At 35.5% G+C, this 19,125-nt stretch overlaps 1 protein-coding gene across 3 annotated transcripts in view; it reads right to left on the reverse strand.

The window, feature by feature from the left end:
- The window catches only part of Usp9x (ubiquitin specific peptidase 9 X-linked), a 113,153-nt gene that overhangs the window by 17,797 nt on the left and 76,231 nt on the right, over positions 1 to 19,125 (reverse strand). For all 3 annotated transcript variants that reach the window (XM_078034956.1, XM_078034957.1, XM_078034955.1), the window contains exons 25-33: positions 18,792 to 18,917; positions 17,455 to 17,621; positions 11,206 to 11,314; positions 10,865 to 11,011; positions 10,173 to 10,319; positions 9,442 to 9,664; positions 6,865 to 7,085; positions 3,389 to 3,579; positions 314 to 487 (exon numbers count right to left, since the gene is read on the reverse strand). In XM_078034956.1, the coding sequence (XP_077891082.1) occupies positions 314 to 487; positions 3,389 to 3,579; positions 6,865 to 7,085; positions 9,442 to 9,664; positions 10,173 to 10,319; positions 10,865 to 11,011; positions 11,206 to 11,314; positions 17,455 to 17,621; positions 18,792 to 18,917 (1,505 nt within the window). The remainder of the gene's footprint in view (positions 1 to 313; positions 488 to 3,388; positions 3,580 to 6,864; positions 7,086 to 9,441; positions 9,665 to 10,172; positions 10,320 to 10,864; positions 11,012 to 11,205; positions 11,315 to 17,454; positions 17,622 to 18,791; positions 18,918 to 19,125) is intronic.

Genomic DNA, 19,125 nt, shown 5'->3' on the forward strand with positions numbered 1-19,125 from the left:
CTACTTTGGTCTCCATAGAAGCTGGAATTATAGGTATAATACCATGCCCGGCAACAGTTTCCACTTTTTAAGTAAAAAACTAAAACACACAACAAAGCACACAAACACAATTTGTTCTCTCATTCTTGCTGTACTGTATACAAACATTTTTAAGCAATATGATAAATGATGTTTTTTTACAAATGAGTATTTCACTTTAATAGGGAATACTACTCCAAGTCCACCATCTTTTAGGTTTAATATAGCAAAAATTTTATTTTTGTTAGTATATAAATAATACTACTTACACTTCCAATCTGTAATTAGCACTTACCTATGTGGACAGCCTTGGCAAATCTTCTGATCAGCAAAGGACCCTCCTAAGACTTTACTTAGCATAGCTGGATGTCCTAAGGCTTTTAAAGCTTCATCTAAACTATCTACCAATGAATTAAAAAATTCTAAAGCATCATGTTGTTCACGCAGATTAACAGGCTCGCCCCAAAGCCTAAGAAATGAATGAAATAAAACATTTAACATATGACGCAACAATATATACACTGTACATACACTGTATTTTTGAGGGGAAAAGAAAGCAATGTAACCACAAATGACAGCATATGTACACTGAAATTTTCTTCCTCAACTACATGAGAAAAGAGGAAAGTACTGGTGTGGCTGACAGATAGTATGGGTCCAAGAAAGTTGAGGTTGCTTCAGGTGATGTGACAAAACAAAGTATCACTTATGTATACCACAAAATGAGAACTGACATTGGTAAAGCCCAAGCACTGCTGGAAACTGTCAATGACATCCAATTTTATATTTACGTAAATAAACTAATACACGGAGTATACGTATTTATTCTAAGCAAGAGCTATGCTGAATTATATTTTAGACACTTCAGAAGAACTGTCTTTTGAAAAATACTTCTATCACCTGTGAAAATAAATTTGTTGCATTATTTGAAAAACCAGTCCATTTTATTTGTTTTTGGAAATTTGAACTACACACGACTTGCTATACTTTGCAATGTGTACATAGTCTAGATGTCAACTTATTAATTATAAAAGAGAAAAGTTACCCTTTACAATGGAGAAATCTGTTAAGACATTGGGGGATCAAAGTCATTACCATCAATAATTAAACACATGGATAGCATATGCTTCCCAACTGGACAAACTGAGAAGCATAGAACATCATCGATGTAGTTTTCCTGCTTTCCTCCTCTAAAAGCTTGACCTGAATCTAACCATGAGGAAATAATCACACAAATCAAGACAGACATTCTATACAACAACTGGCCTGTGCTGAGCACGGTGGAACATGCCTGTAATCCCGGCTCAGAAGGCCGAGGCAAGAGGAGGATCACAAGTTCAAAGCCAGCCTCAGCAAGTGAGCAAGACACTGTTGCTAATTAAAATATAAAAATGGGTTGGGGATGTGGCTAAGTGCTCCTGGGTTCAATCCCTGGTTTAAAAAAAAAAAAAAGGACAACTGGCCTGTACTCTCAAAAAAATTCAATGCCATAAAAGTCACAAATTTGGGAGCTGATTCTAGACTAAAAAAGAATAAGAAGGTGAATTAAATTCTTTTTGATTCTTTTTTTAAATTTTTTTTTTTAGTTGTTGATGGACCTTAATATTTAATTTATTTATTTATATGTGGTGCTGAGAATGAAACCCAGTGCCTCATACATACTAGGCAAACACTCTACCACTGAGCCACAACTCCAGCCCCTCTTTTTGATTCTTTCCTGTGTATTCCAGATTGGGATATAAAAAACCAAAAGCTTCAGTATAAAACCATTTTGAGGAAATTGGAATATGTACTGATATTATTAGAGATGATTAACATTAAATTCATTGGGTATGAATTGTCATGTTTTCAGATTACTATCAAATGGTTTACAAAAATAAATCAAAACCCCAAAACCAACTATACTCACGGAAAAACAAGCAAATATGGCAAAATGCTAGCAATTAGACAGATCTAGGTAAAGAACATAAAACAACAGTGATGACTTCCTCTTTTCTATACTTCTGAAAATTTTGAAACTAAAAAAATTGGGAGACACAAACACACACGCACACACACACAAACGGGAAGTTTAGTTCACATTTTCAGTAAATTAAATAGACTGGTACTGTTTCTAATAATGAAACAAATTGATTTTAACAAATAATGTCTGAAGTGTGGTAAATTGAAAAGTGCTAGTTTACATAAAGTGTGAGCTCCACTAGCTTTAGGGGGAAAAAGGTATTGTAAGAGAGAAAACTGAGTGATAAAATCCAAGCTATAAACTTGAATCACTAGTACAGATAAAGGAGGGGCCTAGTTAGGGGAATAAAATGTGGTAGTGATGGTGAAGCCACTGTATATTAGGCAGGGGGTTCACAAGAAATCTAAATATCCTCATATGTAAAAAGGGAGCCTCACTGCCATTCCACAAAATTAAAAACATCACTTGAATCTGCTCAAGTCTCCATCTTACATCTCTTACAGATGTCGGAGAATTAAGAAAATAGGAAACACTAAAATACCCTGAGGACCCCATCAACAAAATTCTGACTGGGAAAACTTGTAGTGTTAACTACCTGTTCCCCTCCATAAACAACTGTTAAAAAAAAGGCAGGGTGGAGGGGATTTTGCAACAATGACCAAAAGAAACTTAAGAGGCATTATTAACCATTTGTAGTATATGAACCTCATCTAGATCCTGATTATTAGGGCAGTACTAGGGATTATACCAAGGGGTGCAATCCTCTGCCCCAGCCTCCCAAATTACTGGAATTATAGGTGAGTGCCATTGAGCCTGGCTCTGGATCCCAATTTTAAAAAATACCAGTGAAAATAATTTATGAGATAAGTGGGTTAAGTTCAAACACTAATCACATTTGATATAAAGGATTAAAAAAAAAAGACATAGTAACAGTTCTATGGTTATATTTTAAAACAGATATTAGAGACATATGGGTGAAACTATCTGGGATTTACCTCCAAAACAATCTGGAAAGAAGTAAATTATAGAATACAGATTAAATAAGATTGGCTATGAGTGGACAACTGTTGAAGTTGGGTGATGAATACTAGGTTTCATACTATTTGTGTACATATCAGACATTTGCATAACAAAGTTAGACGTCTCAAAACATTTATCTATTTTTGGTGCAAGAGATTTAACCCAGGGGTGCTTAACCACTAACCCACATCCACGGCCCTTTTTAATTCTGAGAGAGGAACTTGCTAAGGCATACATGACCAGCCCCGGCTTCAAAACATATATTATAGAAGTTTAATATTAATGTATTGAGTATGTTCATCAAGTTTTAAGAAATATCCCTACGTATTTAAATATAACAAAAAGAAAACAAAAGATGATCCCTATTATTATTCATTCATAGTTTACCTGAACTGTTTCCAAAATCCTCTGGGCACATAATATTGTAGTCGAGAAGCAGCTAAATGACCAAAGATGACCTGAAGGTGTCTTAGGACACCAATATTGTATTCTTTTCTATCTTCTGTTTTACTTAATGCTGGTTTGTCTTCAAATTGTTGAGGATAGCCAAAAACATCATCCCTGGGATCAACATTGCTCTAGAAACCAAAAAAATATCATTAATTAATGAGGTCATCTAAAATGTAAAAAATATGGTGAGACAAATGCCAGTTAGGGAACAAATGATTTGTAGTTTACTTATGTTTCTTATTTCCAAAGCACTTAAATTCCAATTTATAAATTTAAATTATATTCATACAGCTATTGTAGGGATTATGAGGTAACATATAGAAAGCGGAACTCTATAAACATCCTAACTCATACATATTAACAGTAGTAGAAGTACTCGTTAACAGTGTTGGGAAAACCAGATACATACAAAATAATGAAGTTGGATCCTTATCTAAAATTTTTTATGTCTAAAAACTAACTCAAATGCACCCAAGCCCTAAATGTAAGAGCTGAAACCCTAACTTTAAGACAACAAGGTAAAAGCTTCAAGATATTGGAGTTGGTAATGATTTCTTAGATACGACACCAAAAGGACAGGTGACAAAACAGACAAATTTGACATCATAAAAAATAAAACCTTTTTTTTTTTTTTGGGGTAAATACATTGAAAGGGCAATTCATAGAATGGGAGAAAATATTTGCAAATCACTTATTTGATGAGGGATTTAATATCGAGTAGAGAATTCCTAAAACTTAACACATCCCAATTTTAAAAATGGACAAAAAGTTTTAGAGAGGTATTTCTTCAAAAAAGATATGCAAATTGCCAATAAGAATAGGAAAAGAAACTTAAAATCATTAGTCATTAGGGAAATTCAAATTGAAACTGCCACAGGATACTACTCATGCTCAATTAGGATGACTACTATGATAGATAGGGTTGGCAAGGATGTGGGAAATGGGAACCCTCATGTACCAATGGTGTTAATGTAAAATGGTACATTTGGGGTAGAAAAACAAATTCCTCAAAAAAAAAAAAAAAAAAAATTGAAAAGAGCTGGTGCAAATGAATGAAATCAGCTATTCAGGGGGCTTAGGCAGTAGGCAGGAAGATCACAAGTTCAAGCCCAGCCCAGGCAACTTAGTAAAACCCTGTCTTTAAATTAAAATTTTAAATAGTTAAAAAATGAGGAAACAACCCAAGTATCCACACACAAATGGATAAGCAAAATGTGGTATGTACATACAATGTACTATTATTCAAATATTAAAAAGAGGAAGTTCTGGGGCTGGAGATGTGGCTCAGTGGTAGAGCTCTCGCCTAGCATGTGCGGGGCACTGGGTTCGATCTCCAGCACCACATAAACGTAAAATAAAGATATTGTGCCCACCTAAAACTAAAATGAAAAAGAGGAAGTTCTATTACATTCTAACATGAATTAACCTTGAGGACATTATGCTAAATGAAGGAAGTCAAGCTATAAAATGGCAAATACTCTTTGATTCCACTTATATAAGGCACTTAGGAGTGGTATAATTCATAAAAACAGAAATGGTGGATGTCAGCAATTGGGGGGACAGGGGAAAAAGAGATTGTTTAATGGGGACAGAATTTCAGTCTTGCAAGATGAAAATAAATGAGAGAAGAATGGTGGTGTACAACAATATAAATATATTGAATACTGAACTGTACACTTAAAAATGGTTAAAATGGTTAATTACATGTATTTTACCACATTAAGAAATTTAGTTGTGGTATATGTAACATTAAGACAGAATTGTTGAGCATCATAATCTAATGACAGTAAGAATAGCTGTTTGAACTCTGCTACAGAAACAGATACTATCCAATCTCTGCCCAAGAGAAACTTACAGTCTAGGGAGGGAAACAAAAGTACAAATACAATAAGCCCCTCCACCCCTGAAATCCTTATAGTGCAGCAGGGTGAAGACAGCATAAAGCAGAGGTACCACAGAAGCAAAGGCAGGACACCTGAAGTTGATTCATATTCCATGTGCCTTATCTACTATTTGCCAGTACAATTAGCTCTATCAACTTGTGTTTAACTCAGCATCCTGGGGATGTATGATGGGCCACAGAACTAGAATTTGAACTCAGACTCCTGCTCAGAGCAGTGACTTTTAACCAGATGAGTATAAACATCCCCTTGAAGTCTTTTCAAAAAGTAAAATTGCTCAGCCCCCATTCCTTGGTTCATCAGGTCCAGTGGGTCTGTGGAAGAGTTGAGGCAAGGGTTATGTTCTAGCAGCCCTGTAAGTGGTAAACTGTTTCTTCAGAACAAATCCAATTCTGGTGACTGAAGGGAAGGAATGAGGAATAAACCATTTTAAGACATTTACTACCACAAGAATACACTTTGGATTTTCTCTTCAGTTCTAACACTATAAACAAGAAAAGATAAAATAAAAACAAAGTAGCATAGGGTATATACAAACATGACTACAATTCAGGTCTTGCCATATTCTCTTCTTCGAAAAGCCACATCATAGTTATGTCAAATCTGATCCATCCCTACAACCTAACATTGCTTTATTCTGCACTGGATATGCCAAAGGCAGTCTACACTTGCTCACAAGATCATGTAATACTATTTCAAGGGTAGAGGAGTTTATTCTTTAAGCAAGAAGAGTTATGATCTGGGGGAAATGTAAGGACAACTAAAAGCTAGAACATATAGTAAAAGTGGCAGATACTGTCCAACTTGTCATAAACCAATGGAGATATAATTGAAAATATGAAGTAGAAAAGTGAAAATATAATTCAAACTATTATCAAAAGGAGATGGGTACATTGTTACTTTAGAGACATACTATATCAAGAAGAGTTCAACCAGGAGAGTCCATTTCTACTTTCAAACATACTTTTAACAGATTTGATGAAAGTATAATATAGTCGGCCCTCCATATCCACTGGTTCTGCATTTGTAGATTCACCAATCCCAGGTGGGAAATATTGGGAAAATAATTGGGTTGGTGCTGAACATGTACAGACATTTTTTCTTGTCTAAACAATACAGTATAGTAACTATTTACATGGAATTTACATTGTATTAGGTATTTAAATCTAGAGAGGGGGCTGGGGTTGTGGCTCAGTGATAGAGCACTTGTGTGAGGCACTGGGTTTGATCCTCAGCACCACATAAAAAATAAAGGTATTGTGTCTTTACAACTAAAAATTTAAAAAATCTAGAAATAAAAAGTGAAGTATATAGGAAAATATATATAAAGGTTATATGCAAATGCTATACCTTTTTATATAAGGAACTTGAACATCTGAGAATTGTGGTATCCTCAGGGCATCTGAACCAATCCCCTGTGGATACTGAGGGATGACTGCACTCTCTTGGAAGAGAGAATAGTATCTGATATCAGAACTTCAAACACAGAAAACAGAAATAACTAAAATTTACCTCATTGTCCTGCTTCTCATCCCCAGACATATCATCATCTACATCACTACCTGTGCCTTCAATTGCAAGAATACCGTTCCTGATGGAAGGAATCATGTAGAGTTGCTGAATCACAGAATTCATGTAACAAGTAGCACCAGCATTTTTCAGCCCCACAAATCCTTTGGGTGGGCGGGGTCCAACAGGTGGCAGATATTCCCATTCAGTAAGTGCTTCACAAGCTGAAAGAAGGGAGGAGTCTTGTAGCATGGACATAACCATTCTGTACTTTCAAGCTCTATTAAGCTGATAAAGTAACAATAATGACAATTTCACCATCCCCACAGCTACCAGAGGCAGTGAATGCTCTCACTTTGCATCCCCTCAATCTAACATAGAAGCACAGGCCATTGCAGATTCTTAACATTAATGTCCACAAGCTCATGTTTTATCTGGTATTATTTATATGGCAGTCTTAAAAGTAGTCATACAAGATGGCTCAATCCTAATCTGTGTGCTAACTTTGGTTTTATCTTTACTATAACCATCATTATTAATTTTCTTATCATTTTATACGCTTTTTAAAAAACATATATACTTTTTAGTTGTCAATGGACCTTTATTTTATTTATATGTGGTGCTGAGAATAGTGCCCCACACATGCTAGGCAAGCACTCTACCACTGAGTCACAACCCCAGGCCATTCTCTTTTCTTAAACATGCTTTCAATCTCACTGTGGCATGAAACATTATATAAATATATCAACACATGAGGCTTTGCTCAGTTTCAAATAATCCTAGAACCACCGAGGTTCAGTCTCAGTTTGGACACTTTTTTCCACCTTCAGGTGACCTTTTGTCCACTCCTACTAAGAGTAACATTTGCTTTGCCTATATCCACAGTGCTATTTTGGAGAGTAAACCAGAAAATGGATTTAAAAATTCTGTAGGAATTGTCAATCACTAAATATATGTCCCCAACTCCCTCCACCTACCTAGCATAAACCTGAAAACAACACAATCATCATTTTCTAGGGAACCAGTTAAATAAGTTTAAGTATATTGAATTGAAAAGTATCTAAGCCAATACATGGAATTAGGTCAATACTTACATGTGAGATAGGGAACAATGACAGATAAACATTTAAAAAGGACAGGATGCATAGCTCAGTATTAAAGGGCCCTTGGGTTCAATCACCAGTACCACACACAAAGATTTTATATGCTAAGCAACTCAGTGAGACCCTGTTTCAAAATATAAAAAAGGGCTAGAAATGTGGCTCATGGTTGAGTGCCCCTGGGTTTTATCCCTGGTATCTTCCATGCATTTATATGTAGATTCTGCATACAGAGAAGTGGGAAGACAGACATGAACTGATGATAATTATTATAGCTTTCAAAGAACATTGGGGAAAATGGATGGGCAGAAACATACTTTTCACTGTATACTCAATCTTCAAGTACCTAAGTTTTCACCATGTAAATGCATTACTTAAAAATAAGCGCAAACTCCTCTCCATTAAGTTAAAAGAAATAATGGCAACAAAAATCACCTCACTAGATTTGATAGCTAAAGGTCTATTCTTCTTAAAATTTTATATTTTCAGTTGTAGATGGACAAAATACCCTTATTTATTTTTATGTGGTGTTGAGCTACAACCTCAGCCCAGGTCCAATCTCTTAAGCAGTCTGTTTAACCAGAAACACTCAAGATGTTATTTTAAAACTTCCTTATATTCTGAAACATATTAAAAACGATTTACTATAACCGGATATATATATATGTGTATATGTTTTTAATGGTATATAGGGATTGAATTCAAAAATATTTAACCCCCGAGCCACATCCCTAGCCCTTTTTAAATTTTTTACTGAGTTGCTTGCTTAGGGCCTCACTAAATTGCTGAAGCTGGCTTTGAACTCAATGATCCTCTAGACCCAGCCTCTCAAGACACTGAAATTAAAAGCGTTTGCCACCATGCCCATCTATATTCTTAAGTGGTGTAGATAAACTGGTTTTCTTCTTAAAATGAAATTGCCTTGGATCTGTTTGTTTTTACAGTTATTTTATATATGCATTCAATTCCTTTGAGCTTCAGTTTCATATCTTAAGATCTAGAATCTGCAGCTACTGTCATAGGCTTAATGTGGGTTATCAAGTGAGAACATGTAAAATACACCAAAATATTATCTTCTCACATTCTAATCTTCAAAACTCCATATTTTCTTTGATGGTCAACCTTGTTTTCATATGAATTCTCAGTGAGTACCTGAGAGGTTCTCTAACCCAAGCAATTTAGTTGTAAGCTGTATTTACTTTGGCTACTCTGGAATTGGGATTTTACTTCAGATTTGAAGGCTGAAACTTAATTTGTCAAATATTTATACTAGTTACAACAGTTAACAAACACTTGAAAACTTTTCTATATAAGGTTCTCTGCTTGTAATGATCATAATTATATATCCATTTGCTAAAAATGTCAAGCTAGCAACTGACAGAAACAACATGACAGATTTTTACTGAAAAAAACTTGGCAAATAAGAAATTGAAAAATTATAACTATTAATCATCACAACTTCATATTTTAAAATACTTACTAGTTATTGCTGTCCCAATGTAATACATTTCAGTTAAAGAATCTACTATCTGTTTGAGATTCCTCACACAGCCAACAGCTAATGCTACAAGTAACTCAAAACCAGCATTAATTGTAGCTGGTGAACTACAGACTGGGATAGCCTGCTCAGCTGGGAGCTCTCCATTTCTCATATATTGCAGGTAAACATTGGATGCAGGAAAGATGAAATCGTCAATTAGTTCCTAAAAGGAATTGAAAAAATGATTACATATTAACAACAATATATTCAGGAAAAGAAAAAAAATGTCTCTTGTAAGAAAACAATTTAAAAATTACTTATCAAAATTTAAGATCTTATTACAGCTCAGAAAACTTGGATTTTCTGATGAATGTCCAACTTAGAAAAATGAGTTAGTATAATTAAGAGACACATCCAATTTCTCATATTAAAACAAAGTATTAAAGACAGAATACTTCACAAAATTAACATTAATGCTTACTCAAATCAGATTTCTATCAAAATAAACCGATTCTGAATAAAAATTACTAAAATGACACTTTTGAGTTACCACATAAAAGAAAAACTCGAAATGATACATGACTCAGTCTTACAACAAAATGGAGGTTTGCCTCATTTAAATAGTCTGATGAAATGATTAATCCAGAGACATTGATGCTATTAGACAGATTTGATGGTGAAACATTTAGAAGGCTATGAAATCTAGTAAGGACCAAGAATGCTGAACTCACCTTAATGAGATTAGCACCTCCTTTTTCACAACCAATATGAAACTTTTTCTCAGGAGTTTGAAAGGCCAGTAACTCTTTTGTTACCCCAAGGTGGCCTTCCAAGATAGTCTCTTCAACACCCGTTTCACCTGTTCTTTTAACATCATCCTGCCAAATTAAAAAAAGAAAATAAAACAATAAATAAATGTCTAACTTTTAAAAGGGAGGCTAAGAGGGAAGGAAAAGCCAGTACAAGACAGAGCTGGAAGGACATAAGATAATTTCCAAAAATGGATCCACTGAAGCAAGTTTACAGAATTTCTTAGAAAGCAGGCTTTATAAACTATTAGAAAGACTAAAACCATCAGAAACAAATTCTCACGCAATTATGTCCAGGAGTTATGATCAAAGTGCTAGCCTATCAGACTCATTTTTTACAAGAACAATTTAAGAATGCTTTTTCTTTTTAAAGCTAGCAATTTGTAAAAAGGCCCAAAATACTAAAATGGAAGGAGGTAAACACCAGCATTCAAAGTTTCTAGTAAGAAAGCATATTTTATACAACTAATGAAACGTTTGTTCTACAAGTCATAAATATCCACCAATCCGTTGGTTTGTTTGATTACTTTGGAGCTCTCCACTTAACCAAAATGCTCAAAACTATAAACCATCTCTTTTAACAATGATATATAACAATATTAACTGCAACTTACCCTAATTCTTTTAAGCCAATCAATTTCATTATTGAGAAGAACTTCAGCATTGGGTACATTAATATTACTGTTATAAGCATAATTAAGAAGATGCCTTAAGAGAGTGAAGTAGTCGCCTGAATGTTTAGCTCTCTCTCTGGCGGTACTCTGAAAATAAGAAAGTATGAAAATATAAATTTATATGCCCATGCTCAGAATCTACTTTTTAAATACTCAGTAAATTAGAGCAGATAACTAAAACAGGGAAATTTCCATTTAATAAAAGCTAAGACCATAAATCCCTGAATGTCCCTGGTGAAAGAGTAAATCACAAATGGTAAGCATATTAAAAAATGTCTCACCCCCAAAACGGTAAAGAGCAGAGTAATGAAGAAAAGTAGAGGCCTGTGTCCCATGCAACACCTGGTGCACATTAAAAAGAACTGCTCCTGTGCCACCTGACGAACAGTTCTGAAATAGAAATGTTTCACATTTAATACATTGCTCTTATTTAAAAAAAAAAAAAAATTCTAACACTGTTTTCTGGTTGGGGGGGTTTGAATTAACAGTAATGATAACGAGGTAATCTCCCACTTAAGCAGTCTTGGCAATAGTTAATAAACAAGCTGTATCTTCAGGAACGTAAACTCAACCCCCGTGTCTTCTGACATCTGTCTCGGAATAAGCTGGAAATGGTCTTCTAGATACAAAATGTTCTAAAGTTAGCTTAATCCATGTTTTTGGCCTTCCAGAGAATTTTCATTTGGTTGTGCTTTAATACAACCACTCTGTGGGAATTCTGCTGCAATCACCCAAGGATACTACTGCAGATGTTCCTTATGTCATACTAGTAGTTTCAAGGGTATGGTCTCCAGATTAGCAACATCAGAATCATCTTGAAAATGCCTATTTTCAGATTCTATCCCAGAATTCCTGAATCAGAAATACTAGGGGTGGGGACTGAATTAGAACAAGATACATTCCATGCTTTTATCATCATGTCAAAAAGGATTCTACAGATGTCATGAATAACAAAAAGGAGGAAAGAAAAATACTAGGGGTGGTGAGGCCCAACAATGGTTAAAACTATTTAGGTGGTTCTGATGAGTGCCAAAGATTGAGGACTAAGGTATTATGCAATATTTCCTCTATGATGATCTATGGTGAAAACATGGATCTTGTCTCAATCCTGGGAATTTTACATGTTCATTTTGAACCCAGGGCTGCTTCACCACTGGAGCTATGTATCAGCTCTTCTTTATTTTGTTTTTATTTGTTTTTAGTTGTAGATAGACACAATACCTTCATTTTTATGTGGTGCTGAGGATAGAACCCAGTGCCCCAAGCATGCTAGGCAAGAGCTCTACCACTGAGCATTAACCTCAGCCCCAGCCCTTCTTTATTTTGAGACAGTCTAAATTGCTAAGGCTGGCCTTCAACTTGCAATCCTCCTGCCTCAGGCTCCTAAACTGCTGAGATTACAGAAGTGCACCATCATCTTGAGCTTGGATCTTTTTTGAAAACAAACAAAAACCAAAACTCTATTATATACTATACAGATTTCGCTAGAATAAACACTCCAAGAACCTGAAGCAATGTGTGGCATACAGTAGGTGTTCAAGAACCAGTTACTAAATGTACAAATACTATTTGTTTACAAAATGGTAGTCTGTCTCCATTAGAAAGTAAGCTCTTTTGGGGTGGGGGGGCTTTGATTTGTTGATGCCAGAGTTCCAGGCACCAAGAACAATGTCTGACATGTGCAAGAGGCCCAGTGAGGACTTGCTGACTGAGTATGTGTGTATTTTGCAGTTATCACCAACTACATTTCTGTGGTAACTATGTTTTATCTTTGTGCTAGCTGCTGAGCTCAGAACTGACTTTTTATTTCAATTGTAAAGGACCTGACAGTATACATTTTGTGACTTACCTCCCTTCCTGGAATTTTTAGGTTTCTGAAAACTGCCCATGGGCCCATAAACCAGAGGGACTCAGAAGTTCCTAAAATTATTGTGGGTAGAATTTGGGAGTAACCCAAGTGAAGTCAGGAGTACATAAATTTCTGGGAAGAAGGTCCATGGCTATGTCAGATTTTCAAAAAAGTGCATGTATGTTACACCTACTGCCTGGTTTAGTTTTAAACAAGTTAGGTATGTAGCCCAAACTGGGGTGGAATGGGCTGCCCATAAAGAGTTTGTCAATTCCTCAAAAGCCCCAGAGCACTGTCACACTTTTATACTGCTTGCCAAGAAACACATTTCTGCTTGATAAATCCTGTTGCTTCCATCTTCGCGATGTACCTGGAATCTGATAGTTTCTTTCCACTTTTATTAATGGAATAGTTTAGCTGCTTTTCCTAATACTCTACAACCCACACCCAACCACAGAACACATCAGATTTCTCCACTCAAAACCCTCCAACAGATTGCCATCTCACAGTGATCATCAAAGTCCTCAGGGTGACTATAAAATCCTTCCAGACTATGTATTTATCCCCTCTGGTCTCAGCCTCTGCTACTGCCCTCCTTTACCCTTCTACCTTCAACATGAAAGGAATGTTCCTGCCTCAAAATATCTACCTCTATTGCTCCTTCTGCTTAAAACAATCCCTGGTTACCTACATGGATCATTACCTTACACTTTCAGACTTTGGATTGAAGGGCACCTCAGTGAAGACTTCTCTGACTTTGCTGGATAAAAATGAACCCCACTGACTCCCCTTTCCGGCTTTATTTTTCACTGCATTATTTATTAGGTCTAACATACTATATGGTTTTCCCCATGTTTTCCGTTCTCTATATCCTTTGGCATATAAGCTCCAAGAAGGCTAAGAACATCTTCATTTTGCTTACTGAACTATTCCATAGTGTCTGCTACATAATAGGTAACAAACAAATGAGACTGACCACCATACTGAAATCAAACACTACTTAGATAGTAGCATCACAGGTCTTCTGTCAAAGTGACTCCCACTAATCTCTTTCACAGTGTGATCCTTTGCTCCTACCTATCAAAACTGGATCTCTAGTTCTACTCTGAAAGCACTATCCCAGGGATGGCAATAGGAAGGGTAAAGCATTAGGCCCTGGAGGGGTTCAGAAAAGCTTATCACACCTAAATGAATTCCAATATTCCAACTTATTATCAGTGTTACGATGTGGAAGCAGACCTTTTAATAGGAATGGAAATTTTGGAAACTGTCCTGGTCTAGGGATAAGGAAAAGTTACTGGAAAATGTGGCATTAAAATTGAACTTGTGAGTAAGGAGGAGAAGAGGAGAACAAATTGTGGAATGCTTAAAAAACAAACTTAATGTTTGGATTTGCTTAAAAGGCAATAGGAAGCCATAAAAAGACTTTAAGCAGAAAAGAAACAATTGTATTTTATAGAGACCATTCTGCCTATAGTGTGCTCAACAGATTAAAGGGGTACAATAACAGCAGGAGGAGGAACAAGAACATTGCAGACGTCCAGGCAGTGGGAGCTGGCTGTTTTGACAGAGGAAGAAGCAGTGTAAGAATTAAATTAGGGGCTGGGGATGTGGCTCAAGCGGTAGCGCGCTCGCCTGGCATGCGTGCGGCCCGGGTTCGATCCTCAGCACCACATACCAACAAATATGTTGTGTCCGCCGAGAACTTAAAAATAAATATTAAAAATTCTCTCTCTCTCTCTCTCCTCTCTCACTCTCAAAAAAAAAAAAAGAATTAAATTAAAAGCAGAAGCAACATAACTGGAAATGAGGGGGAGAGAGGGGCAGCACAATGGCTATGTCTATCATCCTTTTAAATTTTTTCTGGCACCAGGGATTGAACCCAGGGGTGCTTAAACACTGAGACAAAATCCCAGGTCAGTTTATTATTTATTTTGAGAGGGCCTTACTAAGTTACTGAGGCTGGCTCTGAACCTGTGATCCTTCTACTTGAACTTCCTGAGCTGATGGGATGACAAGCATGCGAATACACCTGGCCCATCCTCTAAATCCTAACTTAACATGAGCTCACATGCTAAATCCAGCATAAAACCCTCACTCCTGCTTCCTCCCAGGCAAAAGGTAACCTATTTCTTTTCCAATTCCCTAAGTACTTCATCTTTTATGGGGACTAAGACTGTTGTAATTGAAATGATTGACAAGGTCAAAACAAGAATCAAGCTTTTCTTATATGTTATATTCTGACTTGTTTCTGTCACAGAGTTTGATTCTGGGTATAATTATAATCTACCAGTAATATGTGAAACTCTACTATGTGCTGGGCAGTTAAAATTCAAAAGTCAAATAAGGAAAAGACTCACATAGTTTTTTGGTAGTACCAGAAATATAACTCAGGGCCTTAAACATGCTAAACAAGTGTTCTACCAAGGAACTACATCCCCAGCTCATAAGAGAAATTTTCATAAATGGTTGAGGGCAGAAAACATGTTTAAACCAAGTTCCTTAAAATTATATATATAAGTTGTGATGAACCTTTATTTTACTTATTTGTATGTGGTGCTGAGAATCGAACCCAGTGCCTCACACATACTAGGCAAGCGCTCTTCCACTGAGCTACACCCCAGCCCAAGTTCCTTAATTCTTTTTTCATTAAAAAAAATTTTTTTTTTAGTTGTTGATAGACTCTATTTATATGTGGTGCTGAGAATTGAACTCAGTGCTTCACACATGCCAGGCAAGTGTGCTACTGCTGAGCCCTACCTAGCCCCAGCTCCAAGTTCCTTAATTCTTACTAGGCCAAGTTCATGAAACACATTCCTTGTGAATTACAGTAGATGGGGTAGAGAGAGAAGATGGGAGGGGAGGGGGGATAGTAGAGGATAGGAAAGGCAACAGAATTCAACAGACACTAGTATGGCAGTATGTAAAAACCGATGTGATTCTGCAATCTGTATACGGGGTAAAAATGGGAATTTATAACCCACTTCAATCAAATGTATGAAATATGTTAAGAGCTATGTAATGTTATGAACAACTAATAATTTAAAAAAATTCCTAATAAAAAGTTAAAAAAAAATAGAATAAGAAATCTGCGGGGGGTAAGAAAGGCAGTAAGATGAGATGAACATCATTACCCTAAGTACTTGTATGAAGACATGATGGTATGACTCTACTTTGTGTACAACCAAATACATGAAAAATTGTGCTCTATATGTGTACTATGGATTGAAATGCACTCTGCTGTCATATATAACAAATTAGAATAAATAAAATTTTTAAAAAGAAAAAAAAAAAAAAAAGAAATCTGCTATCTCCAGGACTGACTTCAAGTCTCCTCCCCAACTAATATCTACCACTGAGCTATGTCCCCAGGGATTGAATTTTTATTTTGAGACAGGCTCTCCCTGTGTTGCTGAGGCAGGCCTTGAACTTGTGATCCTCTTGCCTCATTTCTTAGTGTAGGTGCCCGCCACCATACCTAGCTTCAAAAAACTTCTTAAACATTCCTACTTGAGAACCTACTACACATCAATTTTAAGCACCCTTGAAAGTAGGCAAGTTGAACACACCCTATTACATACATCATGTATATTTTTTAAGCTTTATTTATCCATCACTAGATTTCATTTCAGCAAATTGCTTATTTTGACTTTATACTAACATTTCTACAACTAATTTTGTCATTACTGAATGGCATGTATGTAAGACAGATTAATCACATATTAACAGTGACACTAAAGTTTAAAAACTTAACCTTATATATGAAGGTCAGGATCAGACTGACGGAAATGGATGGAAACCAACATTTTCTACAAATCTGATGGACTTGCACAAGAGTGCAAATTGAAATTATTATCACTGACTAAATGCTTTTGAAAGGAAAGGCTTTATAATTGATCTTTATTCTAGTGCAAAATGCCAAAATTCGTTCAGTAACCTTGTCTCATAAATTTTAATATGATATAAAATTAACTTTAACTAAAGAAAGTCTGGCAAGGGAAGGGAGGAGGAATGGGAATAGGAAAGACAATAGAATGAATGGGACATTATTATCCTATGTGCACATATGATTACATAATCATTTTAATCGTATATCATGATTAGAAGAACGAGAATATGTCAAAATACATTCTACATCATGTATAACTAATTAGGAAAAAAAGTATATGAAAACTTAAAAAAAAAAGAAAGAAAACCTGGCATTTAAGAATCTAAGATAGGAGGACAATATCCTAGTTAAATCTTACAGTTCAGATTTTCAAAGATGGGCTAATCCATATTTCTTAGTTGACCCTAAGTAGAAAAAAATTAGTACTTTGAGAATTAATGTTGGTTTTTCTTTGCCTTTTTTTTTTTCTGGTACTAGGGATTGAACCCAGAAGTGCTTTATCCCCATCCCTTTTTGAGACAGGTACAAGTTGCTAAGTTGCTAAGGCTGGCTTTGAACTTACGATCCTTCTGCCCCAGCTTCCCGAGTCACTGGGATTACAAGGCATGTGCACCTAATGCTGGCATTTGCAGAGACAAAAAAATCAAATGAATTCAGGTTAGGTAAAACATTATTACATAAAATTTTCCTCAACACATGCTACAGAGATTATCTGATTTAAGAGATACATTATGCCAGCATTATTTCTGCTTACAAAATAAAATCAATTTTTACAAAATTAAAGACACTTACTTGCTGTGACAGTGCAAAAGCAAGTCAATAATGAATGTCTGCCAAGCCTTTTCTTTACTGAGAGCATCTAAGGCTGTTGGAATCAAGGCAAAACATAATGTCATCACTTCCAGTGCTTCACAGCAAACCTGTTCATCTTCCAAGTCCAGCTCATTGCCTGCATTGGTCTGTAAAATTAATTGGGAACAAATTACCTAGAGATGCATTTCAGAAAAATCTCATGTGATTCTAAGACTCCAAAGTAAATGCTTACAACTTATCTACTTGCTTCAACAACACAGCCTTAGTCTCCTGCAACTCTTCAGGCTCTTTTGAAATAGTCTAGAAAGAATTATAATGGAAAACAAAGTCTAATTGGAGTATTTTTCTGTCTAAAAAAGGGCTGAAGGAGCATATTGAGCATGACATGTACTTCTTTGTCCTTAAGGCTCCTTCTAAGTTATATACTTTTATACCAAAAACCATGCTTTTCTAAAGAACCACTCTAGTATAGTACTTTTGACTAGTTCATCTAATTTTCCTATTGTTCCATTTCATTCAAAATCACTTGTCTTGAACAATTATTCAGGAAGATTTTGAAAGCAGCCTAAAATATGCTTGTGAATTTATTCATTAAAAATAATAACTATAATACATGACTGCAACAGAATAGGCATTCAGTAACTTACGGAATGAAGACCCAGGACTTTAAATAGACAGATACTATTGGACACCAATAAAGTAATGAAAATTGAGGGTTATATTTGCTATAAAATACAAGTTCTACTGAGCCATAAAAGTACATATAACTCAACCTCTCCTTCTAAATATGTAGCAGTACCTACCTAATAGGACTAGGTACATATGACAGAAAACCAAAGAGCCAAGCATAACTTCTGTTGTGTAAATAATTTAATACAAGGTCAGATATGATACCTAACTGGTTGATATTTTTCCTACTTTTTTGACTGCTTTAACAGACTCACACAAAAACACTTTTAATGCCATGATACCATAAGATAATTAACTAAACCACAATTCACATAGTATTAAAGGGTGATGAAAGAGTAACAGAATTGGAGAATGCAATTCAATGATACGATTTTATCCAATCCCCCAAAGTAGTTAAAAAAGGGGGGGGGGCACCAATTTTATTTGAAAAGCAGATTCAGGGCAGGATTCTTGAGTATTTTCAAAGCAAGATTTTTATTAAATTCTCAACTATAGATACCAGTTGATTTTCAGTCATTAACATGCAAGGAGGTAGAATTTTTAAATATAGCAAACAATAAAAATTTAGCCACATACACAATTAGCAACATTTATTAAAAAGAATATATTTCTGTCATAATTCTTACCTTTTCATAAATTTTAGTGATTTCTTCATTTGGGCTAAACACTAGTTGTAATGCCCCACATCCTGATGCCCAGATGATTTTTTGTATAGCTCTAATGACACAAATATCAGGCATGTATCTTGATGCCTGCAAGATAATGAGTAATTAAAACTATTGATAGAAATAGGAATTAGTGAGAAGTAGTATCACTGTCTTTAGGTTTTCAAGTTTCCTTCATCCTTTATTTATTTAGCTTAAACAAAAGTATGCTCTACAAATTAGTACCAGAAACCACACTGTTTTTATCAGGGTCTTAAAATGACAACCATTCTACTCTGTTGCTTACCCAAGAGAC

This window comes from Ictidomys tridecemlineatus, chromosome X, assembly GCF_052094955.1.
Source record: "Ictidomys tridecemlineatus isolate mIctTri1 chromosome X, mIctTri1.hap1, whole genome shotgun sequence".
NCBI lineage: Eukaryota > Metazoa > Chordata > Mammalia > Rodentia > Sciuridae > Ictidomys > Ictidomys tridecemlineatus.